The 19,102-nt window shown below is 43.6% G+C and overlaps 1 protein-coding gene across 1 annotated transcript; it reads left to right on the top strand.

Annotated features, from left to right (window-relative positions):
• Positions 1 to 5: 5 nt before the first annotated feature.
• Positions 6 to 734, top strand: NHLRC1 (NHL repeat containing E3 ubiquitin protein ligase 1; the record flags this gene model as incomplete). Its single annotated transcript, XM_009895811.1, has 1 exon — positions 6 to 734. A coding segment is annotated over one exon (729 nt), but the record flags the coding sequence as incomplete, so codon positions are not given.
• Between the last annotated feature and the right edge of the window lie 18,368 nt (positions 735 to 19,102).

Raw genomic sequence — 19,102 nt, 5'->3', positions numbered from 1 at the left:
GGATCCACGTCTTTGGGCCGAGCGGGGCCTGCCTGCAGCGGTTCGGGGAGCGGGGGGACGCGAGCAACGATATCAAGTACCCGCTTGATGTGACGGTCACCTGGGACGGGCACGTGGTGGTCACCGATGGCGGGGACCGCTCCGTGAAGGCCTTTGATTTTGAGGGAAAGGGGGTCCTGGCTGTCCGGGAAGGTTTCTGCTTACCATGGGGCTTGGATGCCACCCCAGAGAGCGAAGTGATCCTGACCGATGCGGAGGCAGGTGCTCTCTACCGCTTGACGGCCGACTTCAAGAGGGGGAAATTAAAGAAGTGTCAGATGATCCGGTCTCAGCTCGTCAGCCCAAGAGGGGTTGCGGTCTCCCAGACCTCGGGTGCTGTCGTGGTAATAGAGCACCTTAAAGCCCAAGGACTGAACAACGGGAGCACCCGGGTGAAGATATTCAGTGCAGAGATGGATCTCATCAGCCAGATGGATAGCTTCGGTCTGAACCTTGTTTTCCCCTCCAAAATACGTACCACGGCTGTGGCCTTTGACAAAGAGGGTCGTGTTATAGTAACAGATGTTTGTAGCCAGGCTGTAATATGCTTAGGGAAACCAGAGGAGTTTCCCATCTTTAACCCGCTAATTAGCCACGGGCTTTCTTATCCCTCAGGACTGACTTACATGGCAAACAATTCTCTTGTCGTCTTAGACAGCGGTGATCATTCAATAAAAATATATAGCTCCACCTGAAAGGGTTTAGATGCTTACTGCTACAGGTTCAAACTGCTTTTTGCCATAAAGCAAGTGAAGTTCTTGTGTTTGTAGGCATGCAGGGAGGAGGTATTTTCTGGGCTTTAAGTGAAATTGCCCTCTCTGACCAGCATGCTGTGCTTCCTGCAAAGCATACATCGAATCTCTTTGCCTATGCACAGGAGACAACCTGGGTGTTGCAGGCTGTAGTCAACAGTGAATCAACCAAACAATTTTACATTTTAAAACTATTCCATACCTTGACAACCAAATGTTTTTGGTACTTTTTGACAAGCAATAACGATGACATTTGGAATGGAGTAATAGAAGAATGACATCTGGGAGAGAAAGTGATGGATTGTTTGTTTACTGTTCCCAGCACATAGTTTTCATTGTGCTTTGTAAAGCATAGCTGCACTCGTTAAAGTGACAGAGTGGTCTGTTTCCAGGATTTCTGCACCAGAAAGGAGACTGGCTTGATGAAATGACAGGAAAAATGGAAGCTTCAGTTCAAGGTCATCTGAATCCAGCTAAGATCATTGCGATGGAGGAGCTACCACTGATTAGTGAGTTATATGAAGTGAATTGATGCTCGAAGCCTATTTCTTTCCATACTGGGGAAAGACGCTTCTGGGCACACTCTTCTCTGTACTAGTTTATTCCCACCTTTATTGGGGTTGTACTTGAGCACTCAGTCTTCCTGTACAATGCACAAGTCTGTGTCTTCATCTAGCGATAATTTGGTGTGTGGTTATCAGCATGGGCAGCTTTCCCTAAAAGCCCCTTGGAGGATTTGTGTTTAGATCACAAATACTTCTGCATATATAAAATTGAGTTGGCTGTGCTGCTAACACAGCTATGCTTGGGAGGTTTCCAATACTACCTGCCCTGAGAAAGGGGTCATAAGCCTCATTTTTTTCCTAGCTTCCAAATGAGGTTTTGTTGACTGTGAATACACAGCAGGTTTACTCCAGTTTATATTTCCTTGCTAGTTTAACTGTGGACACGAGTTCCGTTGCCTTATTGCACAGTGGAAATTAAGGTATATCTGAAAAAATTTGAGAAGGATTTAACACCCCCAATAGAAGTCACTGCTGCATTTTTAGGCATTTACCATCTCCTAAAATGATCATTTAGGCAGTTCAGCATTAAAAGGAAGTTAGATATAAATGTAAATGCTCCCCAATGTAGGTTAAGCAGGTAGGTTAAAATGGCATAAAACTTTTGGGGTAATTTCTTTTATTTAGTCAATGAAATCATGAATATTAACTAACAATTTGAAATTCACAGGTGATCTTTCTATCAGTAATTTTTTAATCTGGCTTTTGCTCTGACTTTAGGGTATTTAATAACTGCATGTATTGCTGCACCAGTGATTTACCAACTACTTTAAATTGGAGCTGTGGTTTAGCCCTCTAATTCAGACAATGTATTAACCTGTCTTATGTTAACATTTATATAAACAATCCAAATTATTAAATGCAGCTATTTGTAAAGGTTAATTGAACAGTGACCTGCCAATAAAGTGTGATTTGCTTACTCCTATATTGAATAATTTAGTGAAAACTCCTCATATCTTTTTATCATGGGCTTCTCTGTTACAATCCAGTTTCTCTATTGCGGTTGCCATGTAGATGGTTTCTTTTTTTATTTGGAGATACCATGCTAAAGTTGTTGTAGGGTAATTTTTTGCTTTTGAAAAATAGATGGACCTGCACATTTGGTCTTTTCCAGCCTTCTCTACTGCCAGGCAACACGGTAAGTGCCTTTGGTGGGACCAGAAATACTCCTTGGCTATGACGGCCCTGAGCGGGAACCCTCTTGAGGGGTCAGGAAGGAAATATGCTCAGAGAAGCATCCCCCCTGGCTTATATATTCCTTTCTAGATGCCAAGGAGAAATAGGTCTTTGAAGGATATAAAAACACTTCCTTTGGGGAACCGTTGTGTTTCAAAATGCGTGGAATACCATGGATGCTGTATTCAGACGTAATTAACAGTTTATTGCAATAGCACGTGTGGGACCCTTCCTCTGAACCACGGGCTGTGAGATTTCATCTCTTTAAACCTTTGTGTGCACCAAGAGGTTTGTGAGCAAAATAAACTTTGTGCCTTAATTCTACCTTGTTTGCCCTATGCCATCTCCTGCAGTCTCTGCTTTACCTACCGACTGAAAGCAAATGTAGTCTTTCTCTGTGAATGATGCAGCTGTTTTCCTTTGGCTATAAAGCTTGGTGCTTAGCGTTGTACAACGCTGCATCAAAGAAACCATTGCATTCTCTCGTAATAAATTTGACGCAGGTGCCTAAATAGAGAAGGCATAAAGAACTGTATAAAACCACTAATTAAAAATTCTGAATTCTTCAGTGTGTAAGGGAAAATGCAGCAGTAAACATGAAATCTTTCTTTTGTCACACAAAAGAATTTAAAAGACAATGGGAGACAGAGATCCACCAATATGCTGATAACAAACTAAACAGCCTTTGACATTTTTACGTACTCTTGCCTCTCCCTTTATGCATATATGCACATTTCTCCTATAGCTACTGTAGATACCCGTTGCCTTCAGGGTGATACCTCAATGCCATCTGCTTTTCAGAGGCCCAGGGGACGTGTGCTGCTCCTATCCATCTGCGAATCTGTTGCAATTTAGTCACAGATTTCAAAAGAACAGAAACTTTGGTTCTGAGAGTGGGATGGCGAAGGGTAAGGGGCACGTGTCACTAGGTAGGTGATGCTTTTGGGGTCAGATGGGATGTGCTCACAATGGGGATAGCTAGATGTGTGCCTGCCCTTGGAAAAGAGCGGTGGCCGTTTCATCTAGAATATCACATGGGACTGTGTCTAGTCGCTTCAGTTATAATTAGCATTGCGTTTATTTAAAAAAATAGACCCTAAACTAAGCTTTGCATAATGCTCTGTACCTCATGCTTTAACAATTTGGATTAAAACTGAACAAATATAATGGACAGTATTCCCCTAATGTCATCTCTTCAGCCCCTACTGTAGATTGGTATATCTGTTGTGCTCACGCACACCCCGCAATTCCTATTTGGTTTATTTTTAAGCACTGATCTCAGGTTGCTATCGTTGTATATAAATATACCAGGGTATGTTTACAGTGTTTAGGGATAAGGGAGGCAGGGGAGTTTCAGAAATGTGTATCAAAATTGTGCCCTGTAACATACCTATTTTTTGTTTTGCTTGTGAACAAGGTAATTTTAGATGAAGAATATTATAAATGTTTCATAATGGTGAATAAAAAGAAGAAAGAAACATGGGGGGGGGGGGGTAAAATTTACTTAATTTTGGCCATTGTATGTTAGACCATCTGTCCGTTCCCTCCAGCCACATTGCTGTGCACATCAGTTTGATGTTTATATTTTCACAAAGCGTGGAGGTAAGGTCACCATAGCATTTTTTTAACATGGAGTGATTTCAGGTGAAGAAGGTACATCCTGTAATGTCCAGCCCCCAAACCACTAAGACTTTAGAGAGCCGGGTCCATCAAAATAATGGCCTTGAATACAGGAGACCTTTTCTTTCTGGAAGGGTTGACAGAGATAAAAAAGCAGCTTTTTTTCCCTGGGACCATGGGTTATGGTGCTGTTGCAGCCTGCACAGGAGGAATTTGCCTTCATTTTTTTCTCTTCAATGCTTGGTTGTTTTTTTTCCTGACTCTTCTCAGAGGCTTATCCTTATAGTTTACAAGTCACCTGTGAGCCACAGCTTGCATCCACAGGAGCGTAATATAACTAAAGCAAAAATATACAGATTTTGCAAAATGAGTTCTAAACCTCATACTTCATTTAGACATCTCAGGAGAAGTGACAGATCATTCAGAAAGCAGCAAGTGCCTGAGGTCTAGCCCCTGTGTAGCCAGTTTAAATTTATTGAGCATAGAATCATAGAATCATTTAAATTGGAAAAAACCTTTAAGATCATCGAGTCCTATCGTAAACCCAACACTGCCAAGTCCACCACTAAACCACATTCCTTAGCACCATTTTCTCCCCTCTTTACCTTCAGTTCCCCTGTAAGTACACCAGAAACCTCTGTATAGAATCCACTGTCCTACTCTACAAAAGTACAGTGGGAAATGACCCGTAAGACATTGCCTTTTGTAACCTTCTTGTCAGGTCTATTGTGCAATTTCTTGATCAGCCCTGTCCAGCCCCAGCCCCGGCGATTGCTGTTTGAGTTGCCAGCTCGTTCTGCCAGCAGGCTCTCTGGGTTTGGCCAGCCGTTTCCAAAAGTGCTTCCATCTGATCGGAGGATCTTCCAGGTGGAGGGTATAGCCCTCAGCAATAGGGGGGCTTTCTCCTGACCTTGCCTACTTGTTTTAACTTGATGTGAAGGCTGCAGAGCCAGCAGGATGGCACAAACGAGGCTCTGGAAATAAAGTAGAGATTACCATCTGAAATAGGTATGCACAGAGTTCAAAATTGCCAGAAGAATTCCAAATCTGTCCTGTCACATATGCAGTCACTGACTGTAAAGGGGAAAAGGCCAGGCAGACCTGAAATAAGGTATTGGTCCACCTCTCCATGCAATGCCCAGCCATCACTGGGCAGAAGGTTGACTCAGCCCCACTGGAGATGAGCTGAGAACACGCCCCGCCTGCTTGATTTCTCTTCAGCAAACCCTTCACGCTACTGAATGTGATGGGGAATTGTTATCATTAACTGCTTATAAAACCCTCAAATGTACAGAACATGTAAATCTTTAAACTTGAAATACATTAAACCAAAGACCCACCCAGGATTTTTCTCTTTGCCATGTACTGCTGCGGGTCATACATCAGTCCGGGGGGAGGAATGCTTTCCAGTTCTGTGTTTCTCCATCAAAGCAGGCATTGACCATGCCTCCGTTCCACATTATGTTTTTGACTTCATTATTTCAACTAGAGTGCTTCCTTAGTATAACCTGTCTGATTCTCCTGCACAGCTTCAAAGCTATCTAATACCAGAGAGGTTCTCAGTGGGCAGATGATGCGTTGCACTTATGCCTTTTTCTCACCACTGCTTTCCAAGAGATTTACAGGTATTTTTGAACTTGGCGCTCCAGCCTCTCTTTGAGGCAAGCACGATATAAATGTCCTGGCCCTGCAGCTGCAGACAGGAGAGCTGAGAATCAAGGGGAGCCTTTGGCAGGCTTGAGACTAGATCTCAGACTTCCCATTACAAGGTCGGTGCCTTAATAAAGCAGGAAGAGTCTGTGGTTAATTATCCTCTTGTCTGCGAGTTCCCTTCCTGATTTTGGAAGAAGTTTTGACGTTTCACTGATGATGATCTTGTTACTAATTCCTTTGGTGTTTCCTACAAATGATGGAAATTAATACTTTTCTAAACCACAATGTATTCCTAGATAATTGCTTCCAGCGTGCTCCACAAAGGTGCGTGGTTTCAGAGTTTTGAAATGCTCTGTAAGGAGGTGTACTCCAATGTGAAGCCCCATTGCAGTGATCAGGTTACTTATTTCATGTTGAGGATAGAAGGGAGGAGAAGAGATCGACTCTGAGGAGAAAAAAATTAATGAAAGGTGTCTGCGGCTTAAGCAGAGGGTGAACTCCACCAAGTCAGAGCACACCCATCATTCCAGTACAGGGAATGCATTCTTAAGAGGTGAAGCATTTCAGCCTGGAAAATGAACAAGATGATAAGGGCCACGTTGCCTCTTGATTAGTGTTGACCTCTGGCAGGGGAGTAACCTGCATTTGAACAGATTTCCCAGCCACAATTAGGCGCTTTTCAGATGGTAATCCTTAGGAGAGCCATCTATTACTTTCAGCTCCGTATTTGTAGCAAAAATGTGTGGGAAATGAAGATTTGGAGCAAACTAAGCATTTTAGGGAAGTATGCTCCCTATAATTGAATAAAGACGTGTATAGCACTTTTCTGGGATCCCTCTGTGTGTAGGCAATTTTTGTTCTTTGGACATAGGTCAGCACTATATGGGCAGTGAGTTAAGGTAAGAACAAATCCTGCTTTCTTGGAATATATTGGTTTTTATCAAGAAAATATTGCTAGTCAGAAGATTCTGTAAACCGTTTAAAATACTCTAAATATAGTTATATGCTTTGTAATGAATGAAAGGTAGGCAATTTTAAGCAGGATATCAGATTAGGAGAGATAAAATTATAGCTGGGAAAATGAAATAATTTATTTTGAAAAAACCATGAAGATGTAAAAAAAAAACCCACCCAAGAAAAAATACGTCTTTATCAAAGTTTGCTTTTAAAAGTTCTTATACAAAGAAGATGATTTTTTGTCATGGTTTAACCCCAGCCAGCAATTAAGCACCACACAGCCGCTCGCTCACTCCCCCCCGCCAGCAGGATGGGGGAAGAGAATTGGAAGGGTAGAAGTGAGAAAACTTGTGGGTTGAGATAAGAACAGCTTAATAATTGAAATAAAATAATAGTAATAATGATAATGATGATGATAATAATAATAAAAATAATTTGTAAATGAAACGGAAAATAACAAAGAGAGAGAAATAAAACCCAAGAAAGACAAGTGATGCAAATGAAAACAACAGCTCACCACCAGTGGACTGATGCCCAGCCAGTCCCCGAGCAGTGGTCCCCCAGCCAACCTTCCCCCTAGTTTATATGCTGAGCATGACAGCATATGGTCTGGGATATCCCTTTGGTCAGTTGGAGTCAGCTGTCCCGGCTGTGTCTCCTCCCAACCTACTCGCTGGTGGGGTAGTGTGAGGAGCAGAAAAGGTCTTGACTCTGTGTAAGTGTCTCCTCCCAACTGCTTGTGCACCCCCAGCCTACTCCCTGGTGGGGCAGTGTAAAGGGCAGGAAAGGCCTTGACTCTCTGTAAGCACTGCTCAGCAATAAGTAAAACATTCCCGTATTATCAACAGTTTTCAGCACAAATCCAAAACATGTACTAGCTACTATGAAGAAAATTAACTCTACCCCAGCCAAAACCAGCACATCTTGAAAGAACTATCACACCTACATAATCACAGGGGGTAACTCATTTGCTAGTTTTTGTTCCAAATATAAATAGATTGAAGATAAAAAGTATTGAAAGTATGAACATTTGCCTGGCATGATTTCCTGAGTGATACAGACTATAGAATTTAACCAGTATTAACAAAGGTTTAGTAACTACCGACCTGTATTGAAAGTAAGAAACAAGAAACAATTGTCTTTTACTATCACAGACTAAGGAGCTAACATCGGCAGAAATATAATGCCATTAGAGATACACTTTATAAGAAATCGATCAAAAAGAGTCAGACAGATTAAATATTAAAAAATTATAATCATCTTCATATGAAAAGGATGTGCCTGGCTCCCTTATTTGTCATTGTCCTTAATTAGGTAAGAAGTAGGGCTCTTCAGTGAGCTCTGCACCAACTTGCACTCAACTTACAGCATGATATTACGGAGCCAGAAATATTTCAAATACATGTATTAGTCTTTTTCTATTCTTATTATTCCTTAAAGTGACTTGTTTGAGTTGAGGCATGCTCTGTCATAAATAGTTTATCTGTGCAGTCATCAGTACTGTAAATGGAATTGTCCACATAAATACACGCTGCAGGACTGGGCTTGAAGTCAGGTAGATTCAGGCTAGTGCAGAGGTTTGCCCTGGAGAAGTCTTTGCAGCAGATTTTATTATGACAATTTCTGGGAATGTTGCTTTGTGGGTTTTTTTGCATGCTGAAAGCCCTGCCCTTGTTTAGAATATACTGTAACTAACTATGACTTTCTTTCAACATCAGAAATCTTTTGTGAAACAAATTTAATGTAATGGTCTAGCTTCTCTTGTTTATTTCTTTGTAACATCCTGAACCCTTGCCTGGTTCCTAAGAGTCCATCAGACTAAGTGGATCAGTACCACACCTCCCTTTTGGGACATGCAGTTGCAGACCTCAGTGACCAGCAATCTGGGTCAAGACTCACTCTGGACTGGCATCAGTGGAGACCTTATACCTGAACTGCTCTTGCAGAGCCTGAAGAGGAGGTTACTGGTCTTAGGCAACAGTTTAGGAAAGTTACGATGTTTTCATTGTGGTAGAAACTCACTGTAGGTTCTAGGTCCCAAGAAGACTATGCAAAAGGGTTTCTAAGGTTGCAGGGTAGTTAGCCACTTTTTGTTTCATTTCAGATGGAGGAATGCCAGCTTTTAAAGACCAGGTGAAAAGTGCACCTTTTTTTCCCTGGTATGGTGAAGTGAAATTGAAGTTGCCCTGAGCCCAGGATTAGAGCTACGAGTCTATTTATCATTTATTTTGTGATGTTCATAAAGCTGTATTTGGATGGTGTTATTGTTAAAATGCAGCTGATATTATTCTTCTCATTTTTTCACTGCGTCAGTGTTACAGAGAAAAAAACCAAAACCACACAGTTAGAAAAAGTGTACCTTGAAGGAAGAAGAAAATCTTCTCTTTCTTTTCTCTCTTTCACTGCAGAAATAAAAGCTGTGCAACCAAATTTCACTTCAAGCATCTTTATCAAGCGATGGACTTTCACCCTTTCACTTGTGTTGAATTTGAATATCAAGTCCTTTTTTCTTGACAATGAGCCTAAATTTTTGATTTCTTGAAATTCAACCATGTTGTTCCAATTTGTGCCTTTTGGACAGCCCTCGCCCATTCTTCCCAGTTGGTTGTTTAGTCCCTTGAAATGTCTTCCAGAACTATATTTCTCATTAGCCATTGTTTAGTCACACTGTGTGGTGTGTATGTGTGTTCACTCCACTTTTGTTTCAGAAGAAGGATTCATTGCCCCAGAGGTTCTGTCCATGTTTTGGTTTTGCCGCGTTTCTTTTCTCAAACAGCCTTTCATCTTTACTGTCAAATTAAAGGGAGGAAACCTCAGATCACAATGGGAATGGTGGGAAAGGACTTAAGTCATTTAGGGAATGCTTTTGGGAGACGGGTGTGCAAGCTTTATTACAGGAGAGAAAAGGGTGAAGGACTGTACAATGTAAACTCTGTGTGGGCTAAGAGTTCTAGGAACCCTTCTACCCCGGCTCCCCCTGTGCAGCTCCATTTGTAATAGTGACTGCGGAAAAACTAAATCAGAAGTCACTAACTTGCACGTCACTGGCTTTTTGTGTGGATCTCTGCAACAGCAGCAGACTGCTCCCAGTGATCCAGAGGTACTCCTGTATTGGATTTTGTAGATGTCTCCTATAAATGGTCTGAGTTTCCCTGCCAAATGCTGATGTAGACAAACTACAAGAAGCTTGGAAGCCTGCACAGGCCGTCTGTTCCTCTAAGATTTTTTACCTGTAAAAAGCAAGCCTTTTCGTCATGAATCAAAGAGGATGGAATTTGAAGTGACGTGACAACAAAGGACGCCTGGTAGTTGCACTATTTTGCAGTCTTCAATCTAAAAATGGGAGTATGATCTGTTGCTGATTGTTTTGTTGTTGTTGATTATGAGATTATTATATTTGGTATGTTTTCTACAGGCTGGGAAGAACTGGGAGGGGGAGTGATTGGGTGTTGTGTTCTCTAAATAAAAGATCCCGAGTCTTGTTATGCACTTTAATTAGCACCTTCAGCACTTGTTTCCACCTTATACAGGAACTGATGAAACCTGTTGAACTTAATGTCAGTCTTCCTGTTGACTTCAATAGACAGCAGAGCGGATCCAAGATCTGTGCTGAGCTGACTTCCATATGGTTTAACAAACGCAATTCCACTGCCTCTCTCAGGGCTTTGCCTCACTCAACTTCCTTACATGCTGACCTCCCCATGCTTACTCTTCTCCTTTCTAATCGATTTCAAGCAATAGCTTCTTTTCTTCTCCACGCTTTAAAAAGACGTTTGGCTAGAGTGTGTATTTGCAGGCATCACTAAAAAGTAATTGCGTAAGGACAAATTTTGGCTTGGCCAGTACAGTTACTAGCTCAGCTGACTTAGTAAGCAAGCTTGGTGGATGCACTCCTCCCGCCCCACCCTCCTCCTCCTCCCAGGGGCAGAGCCCAGGTTCCAAGTCTCAGGCAGGGTGGCCAGCAAAGTTCAGCTTCTCCCGGAAAAGCAGAAAGTAAACCAACAAAGGGACTGTGACTGAGTGCAAAGGGGTTAATAGGAATGCTGCACTTCTGTTCCAAGAGGCTGCTGCCACTAATCAGGCTGTTTATATTTACAGCTTTCCCGTTCATCCCTACTGAGCAAAAAGCACATCTCTGAAAACAGAGCCTGAGCATTGCTGTATGTTAGACTGCGTGATTCTGATTGCTACCCAAAGAGACTTGGAGACTGCACACTCGCTTTTTCTGCCTGTGGTAAGGCACACACCTGCACTTAGCAAGCGTGTAATAATTAGTGATGCTCTGGAGAGTGTTCATAAGCCGGGTCCCTGCTCACAAGTGCACTTAGTCTCGATTTGGGATTCATAGTCACAAGAGAACTGCAGGGATGTACTGGAGTGACGCTTGCATACCACACATTCCTCATCATAAAGATGAAGAAGGGTGAGAGCTTTCTGGGTAGGGGGAATAATGGGAGAGTTGTCCTTTCCTTCAGTTTGCTGGGGCCTGCCAACTGATTTAAATTGTAAATAACATTACAAACCAGCTGTGACAGTTTGCTGTTTCTTAGGAGAAGCATCTGATTTCTATTAATATATAGTAGAAAATGGGAAAAAAAGGAAAAATTGTAAATCTACTAATTTAACATCAATCCTTGTTCATAACTTAATAGTTATATTAACCACAAGTAGGTGATGTCAGTTCCCTTGGGACCCTGTCATCTTACCTTTTTAACAGTACAAAATTGTTTCCCTTTTCTTCCCTTTCCACTACCATAAACTATTATCACCACTGTGATGTTTAAAGACTGTACAGTGGCATGCGTCTGGTAGGGCCAGCGGGACAGGTTCCCTGCTATCATGGCATCTAATACAATCAAGCGCACTCCAGACTGGCTAGGTTTAGTCCTCTGGTCTTCTGTGCAAGAGGCCATTCATTCCTCTGGGGGTGGAAGTCAACTCATTGCCAGCCCGAGTGTGTTGCAAGACAGAATCATAGAATCACACAAGGGTTGAGGTTGGCAAGGACATCTGCAGGTCACCTGGTCAACCCCACCCCTGCCGCTGAAGCAGGACCACCTAGAGCCAGTTTTGCAGGACCATGTCCACGTGGCTTTGAGCAACTACAAGGATGGAGGCTCTACCACCTCCCTGGGCAACCTGTGCCAGTGCTCTGTCACTCTCACAGCAAAGAAGTGTCTCCTGATGTTCGGAGGAAACCTGTGTTTCAGTTTGTGCTCATGGCCTCTGGTCCTGTCACTGGGCACCACTGAAAAGAGCCCGGCTCTGTCTTCTTTACACCCTCCCTTCAGGTAATTATATGCGTTGATAAGATCTGCCCCTTGAGCCTTCTCTTCTCCAGTCTGAACAGCCCCATCTGTCTCAGTCTTTCCTCATAGGAGAGATGCTCCAGTCCCTTCATCACCTTTGTGGCCCTGCACTGGTCTCAGTGCAGTAAGTCCACGTCTGTCTTCTCCTGGGGAGCTCAGAACTGGGCACAGTATTCCAGATGTGGCCTCACCAGTACTAAGTAGAGGGGAAGGATCACCTCCCTCGATCTGCTGGCAGCTCTCCTCCTAACGCAGCCCAGAATAAAAGGGCTGCATGAAAGACAATTTACATTCATTTGTTCTTGTGTTGGTGTTTTCCTTGAACTTGAGTAGCATAATGCTTTTAACTGGCCTGAAAGGAAGCATAAACAGTCATATCCCCTCTCCATCTTCATTTTGCTAGACTAAACAAACTGAACTTTTCTAGTCTGCCCTTGTTTGATAATATTTACCACTCCCCAGTCCCTTTTGTGGGGTCTGTTCCAGTTTGAACACCTCTTCCCTAATTGCTGTACTGAGTTTTCCAGGTGGAGTCTCAGCAACAGTTTTCACAATGTCATCCGTACCTCCTCTTTCACTGTTGGAAATAACTCAAGTGGTAACAGCCCCAGCTACATATGCTTTTGTCATGCTTTCGTTTGACATCCCTTGTCTGTGAATCCAGGCTGAGTGCTGTGAATCCAACCCTGCTCTCCCCAGTATAAACAAATTTAGGAAGGTATTTGAGTCAGGGGTGGAGTGTTTCCTGAGGTGAAAAAGAGATGACATACAGATAATTAACATCAATAGCAACAAAAATGTAACTAAACTCATCAGCATATCATTTCTTTCCCTGACAGCTAAGGAATGTGAACTACACAGCAAGACTAGCTGTCAGAGGACAGAACTGTTGTCCCTAAATAAAGGTTCTTCACCCGGTGTGCAAAAAAACAATCAACACACCGAGTTGAGATATTTGTCTTTATTCCAATTCTGCAGAATCGGGTGCTGGGCATTTAACAACAGCCAGAACACCACACATTTCTGACAGTCCAGTATTTATAGTGATAAGGTATACCTGATTGGTGAGCTACAGTTCCTTTACTATCCCTCATCATACGTATGCATTCAAGTTAATGTTTGAAACATTTTGGGAGATCCCCTTAATTGACATGCTCATTATTTACAAGAAGGTATGCATTTTAGTATTATAATCTCCTAAGGCTCCTCTCGGACACAGTCTTATCTAGACTCCATTCCAAAGACTACACATCTTGTCATCCGGTACTTAGATCAGAGACCAGGTGTGTACTCCTTCTGTGGGTCTTGTTGGCCTTCAGTAAGCTCTCGATAATGGTAATCCTTCAACAATTCAATTTCTTTGACCTAAGTTTTGATTAATTGTTTCTACATCTAGTCTAGGTGGATGTGCAAGGGCACAATTAGGTTTAGTTGTTTCTACGTCTAGTCCAGGTGCAAAAGGCCCAATTAAGTTTTAAGTTTTAATTTCAGGAGTTCAGCTAAAGTTCAATTAGAGTTCTTGTACAATTTTATACAGACCACTTTTGTAACTTTTTAACCATATCCTTTTGACATCAGAACTATGGTCTGTATCTGAGGTTAGGCTTGCAGGCATGTTAAATTCCCTGCCAGAAACCACATCCCTCCTGAGATGACAGAAATGTTCACTTTAGATTCAGTAAAAACTTCAGTCAGACTTCCAGAGTGTAGGCAAATGTACCTGGGCAACATAAAGAATTATTCTTCCTACTTTTATCCCCTTCTTTGCATCCCATCAGTTTCCTGGCTATAGCTGCATTAGTCTGCTTCTAAGCCCATTTATTTCTATTAATATAACTTTTCGTCTGTAGGTAGCAATGACCATTACAGTTCTCACAGTAATTTGAAACTGTTTCTTCCTGCTAAGTGATAGGAAATAGAGAGCAGACCTGCCTGCCCCCTGTTCTTCAGTGAGTGGAGTGAAGGGATTTGTCCTCTGCAGAATGGTCATGGAGTTAAATGTAGCTAAAATTGAGCAGCTCCTCTCACAGATGGGTTAGTCCCATCCCCTGTACTGAATATTGGGCCAAAGTTTCTAAAAGACTATTGCAATATTGTATCAGAAGCAGGGAGAAAACGTTGGATCTGATCACTGAAATTGCATTTGATATTTTTTCCCTCCACAGCAAGGAACGTTTCAGCTTGACGGAGATGCGCCTGTGCCTGCCTCCAGGACATTAGCTGTAATTGTTCACCTCTGATCCCAGAGTCTGATCTGCTCTCAGGCATCCAGGGTGGGCATGGAGGCAGAGGTAGGGCCCTAGCAGAGCATAGGACCCCATCCAGGTAAAACCAAACAGGTCATTCAAAATAAATGTAAATTAGCCTGTAAGAACAGATTTAGCCTATTCTCCACTGAGAGAGCCTGTTCGCCAGCTCTGCTCAGAGCTGAGGTAGGTTTAAACTGCAGTGCTTGTTAAAAGCAATATACTATGCAGGAATCTACACACGTAGGTGTCAGCCACCTCATGTAGCTTTGAGCAGCATCTCTCAGGCAGGATAATGTCTAGGTGCACATATTCTGCATTTATTCCTAACTTTGGCAATTAAAACTACTTCTCTTCTTTCTGAGTGCCAGAAAAGCATCTGTCACTACAGCCCCTTTCTGGGCTCAGAGTGTTGCCATAAATACGCTGGACATAGAGGACGGTTTTCATGCCTCCAGCACAGCTTTACAGACACAGTCAAAACAGATCTCTGATAAGACAGAGGTGGCAAACATCCAGCCTGACTAACGTCCAGCTCGAATTAGGAGCAAAAAGGAAATGGAAAAGCAGCCTGAAAACCTAGCTGAGGGCACTGTGTAAAATCCTGCTCTCATGTACTCTGTTGTAAATCCAACACACCTCTCCAGTGGGGTTACTCGCAAAGCCCAGTGGTGTGTGTGAGACAGAAATTTGTTTCCCAGTGTACAATTATGGGCAGGCACTTGCTTCCCTCAGTGCTCTCCAAATGCATTTTATTCAATGAAAAATACAAGTTTGTGTGCGTAACAGGACAATCATCTGTGTCCTGTCACAAATATAAAGCCATATTTTATCCCACCCTTCCAATATGAAATATTCTCCCTTCTAGAATGTCCAGGCCTCCTTCCTACATGCTAAATGCTATTTAAAAAAAACCCCAATTTATTATCCATTCTTCTTTCTCACCAAAATGAGTGGAAGATGTATCAATCATTTTCTTAGAGCTACAATTTCTTCCTATGCTTTTTCCTAACTTAAGGGTCATCTATTACATTGTTAACCTTAAAAATATCTGTTGGTTTCATTATACAGTATCTGTTCATTTTACCTCTTTCTCTCAGACTGGATGATGAGGTAAGGTTTTTGGGTTGAAAATAAAGGTTTGTTTTCTCTGTTAATTTTAATTTAAAAAAAATGCTCAGTAAAAATTTGGAAACCCAAAGAAAACTTTAATTTTGGTCAATCTTATAAAATACATGCCTTGGGTTAAATTTGGTAGTAAAAACCTTCACTGTAAGCATCTTTTGGACTTTGAGTGCTGTAAAATCAAACACTTTGTCTTTCTTTGACACTTTCAACACTGAAAGAAAAATGCTGCTTTGCTTCCTGTGCTCTCACTGCTGCCAGCTCCTCCTCTTCTCCAGCTCCAGTGACATGAGATGAAGTTGGACGTGCCGGTGACAGCGTGCACCAGTCAGGCACAGAAAGATACATGCTGGGGACACTGCTGACAAGATGGATATTCTTGGCAGGCACCGTGGCATTTCTCCCTGCCCTTTGCCAAAGAAAGGAGGTCAGTGGAACGCTCTGCACTATTGGCGGGGCTTTGGGCATCAACTCTGGGTGTGCAGCAGCACTCCCCCATTTCCATGCCATGAAGTACAGCAATCCATCCTCCTGCTCAGAATATATGGGAAGACATGGGCATGCCTTCATGTCAAATCATATTACCTGTGTTATGCCTTTGCCTTGGGAAAATGAGGAGCAATTGGAACTTCCCACCAGATTAAAGTAGGGAGTGATATTTTCTTTATGCTCTTTGCTGAACTGTGGATCAATGGACAAGTATACGGAAATGCTGGAAGGGAAGAAACAAAAATGAAACAGATGGAAAGCCAGCGAAAGACAAAGATTCAATCCTGTCCCTAGTGAAGCTGCAAAATTCTTGTTGATTGCAGTGTTGCAGAACCAGCACAAAATAGGGAGTGGAGGAAAGCAGGCACAGGGAAAGGAAATCGGCGAAGGATGGCTTCAGATGATTTTCTCCCCATGTTCGCATCCCTGTTCCCCTCACCCACCATCAGCCTCCACTTTCTCCAGCTCTCATTTTTTCTCATTGCTGAAGGAGTAAACTGTCATTTCTCATCTGGTATCTCCCATCCATTCATCAGCATTTCTGGGATAGCTGGCAGCTATTTCTGATGGGCGAACGACCCAGCAGTATCCCTCACTAGTTCCCATGGGGCATGTAAACTGATCAAGCTAACGAATGCTGACAGGTGAGAGGACGTTCACCCACAGTTGCTACCGGCAGCCAAGACAGAGATGTAAAGGATTCCATATGGTAGCTGTGTTCGATGGGGAAATACAATGCCAGAAAAGAAACATCTCATCGGCCTGAATTGCACTCTCTTCCTGCCATCCTTTACAGATTGCTCTTTGGGTAACCTAACAATCTCATGCGGCCCCTATATAACGTAAGTCTCTTCCTATTCTGCCGTAATGCCAAAGGTTTAGGGGAGACCAGAACTACATTCTGCTACATGCATGCTGCCTAATAGGTGTTGTCAGGTTGTGGTACTGATGTTGCCAAAAACGCTTCCTCAAGAGGACCGAAAAACTTGGTGGAACCAGCACCTCACTCTTGGCAATTGTTTTTCAGGGCATGTTGACATGAATGAAAGAGCAAAAATCATTTTCCCCAATTACCTAACACCATAAAAAAAAATCAGGATTTCACAAGAAGAGAATAGCTACAGTCTGTATTAGAACAAACTAGGTCACATCTCCCTTTTCAAATGCTTTTGCATGGATGGCTTTCTGTACATGCAAATGGTGGAATATAATTCGCAAGCCTATTGCAGACATTAATGAAAATTTCTTCCCAAGACTCTTCCCACAGCCAAAATCATAGTCCATCTCATAAACACTCCCTTTAGTTTCTCTTCAGCTAATTTAATTGTTTTTATTTAATCTTGCAGTGATGTAGTTTTTCCACTAAAAGGTGGAAAATCGAGATGGAAGGGAAAATATTCCCTTCCATCTGTTGGCTGTCTTCTCTTTCCCAATACCATCCAAGTTGCACTGAACAACTCTGTTTCTGCACAGCCATTTCAGACTTCACGCCTTATCTTGAGCCAGCGCTTACTTTGATCTGGATTCTTACAGTCTACAGTCATAAGTAGGATGTCTCATTTCAGCATCATTCCTTTACTCATTGAGCCACGTGCTTACAATGCATTTCATAACGAACCTCATTCCTTACGCTTACTTCTACAGACAAGAAATCCACATGCAACAGCTTCTCCTAGTGACGTTCTCCAGATGCCCAGCTCTATTTGGTAACATTTCTCTTTTGCTGCACTAAATGTGTCTCTCATTTCCTTTCAGCACTCCTGCAAGCCATGGCCGTTCAGGGCAGCCGGGCCTCCTCCAGAGACATTCCTTTCAGTTGGTTTGCAGGGCTCTTCTGGCTGGTGTGCTGGCAGCTGGCGGGTGGTCAATCTTCTCAGTACCATTTGTTGGTTTCACCCGTGTTTGAAAGGTCTGCTCCTTAGTGCAGCTATCTATTACTCCTTTGTTGTTTAGCCCATTCTCCCTACAGTACTTTAGCCCCAGAGCAGGCAGAATAATCCCGTTTGGGTTTGAGCCTGTATTTTCAGTAAAGAAAATGTTACAGACATCACTATTTTGTGCCTGGGATTCCTGCCAGTTAGCTACATTGATGATAAGGACTGACTGATTGTAAGATATTTTCCTGAAGCTAAGGAAACAATTCTGAGGAGAAACCGAAGTTTTAACAGGATGCTTCAAAAAGGCGGCTATCCTGAGATCATAAGCCTACTGCAATTTTAACTAAAAATCCTTCTTGCCTTGCCCACTGGAAGCTTAGCCATCCTTGGAGCTGGTGGTTGCTGGGGAAATGCACTGCTGTTCCTAACGTTTTCACCCAACATTGAACTTGCCACTAGTAGATGGACACAACTCTGTCCTGCGACGTTTCGCATGCACTTGTCAACGGTGGCCTGCCGCTGCCTGGGAAAACAACATGGCACGAGCCGCCTCAGCCCTTTCCCAAAAGGCAAAGCGCAGGCTGGGGCCAGGCAGGGCCTGTCACCCGACATTGAACTCGCCACTAGTAGATGGACACAACTCTGTCCTGCGACGTTTCGGCATGCACTTGTCAACGGTGGCCTGCCGCTGCCTGGGAAAACAACATGGCACGAGCTGCTTCAGCCCTTTCCCAAAAGGCAAAGCGCAGGCTGGGGCCAGGGCAGGGCCTGTCGCTGCCTCACCTCGAGGCACAGCACCGCTCCCAGGCCTAATACGCACTTCACCCAGCTCACCCCTGCCAGCGCCAGGCAGGTCGTTATCTTCTCATGGTGCCTTGCGCACCTCCTGCCCCCAAAAGCCCCCTTAGCGCCATGACATTTCACTTGGGGCTTTCACTGTGTGGCCTTTCCTTGACACGCGGAATCTCCGGCGGCAGGTCAGGCAAGACGATGGCTGATACAGCCGCCCAAACCACGGCGTGCGGGAAAGGCCTGAGAGGAAGGGCCTGAGGCTGCAGCCCCCCCTTTCCTCTTAACGCATGCGCGGCCGAGCGCGACAGCGCCACCTTCCCGCCCTTTCCGTCACTGCACGGAGCGGCGCGGCGCGCATGCTCATTCGGCGGCAGCGGCCGGCCGACAGCAGGGGGGAGTAGTGTCGCTCTCCTCCTCCCCTCCCCTCCTCGCCCCCTACCGAAGGTGCTCGGGTGTTTCCGTGCCTTTCCGGCGCCGCGGCCTGTCCCCGCCCCTTCGCCGCTC

Source organism: Charadrius vociferus, unplaced genomic scaffold (assembly GCF_000708025.1).
Source record: "Charadrius vociferus isolate BGI_N301 unplaced genomic scaffold, ASM70802v2 scaffold422, whole genome shotgun sequence".
NCBI lineage: Eukaryota > Metazoa > Chordata > Aves > Charadriiformes > Charadriidae > Charadrius > Charadrius vociferus.
This window is presented reverse-complemented; position numbering and strand designations above follow the sequence as displayed.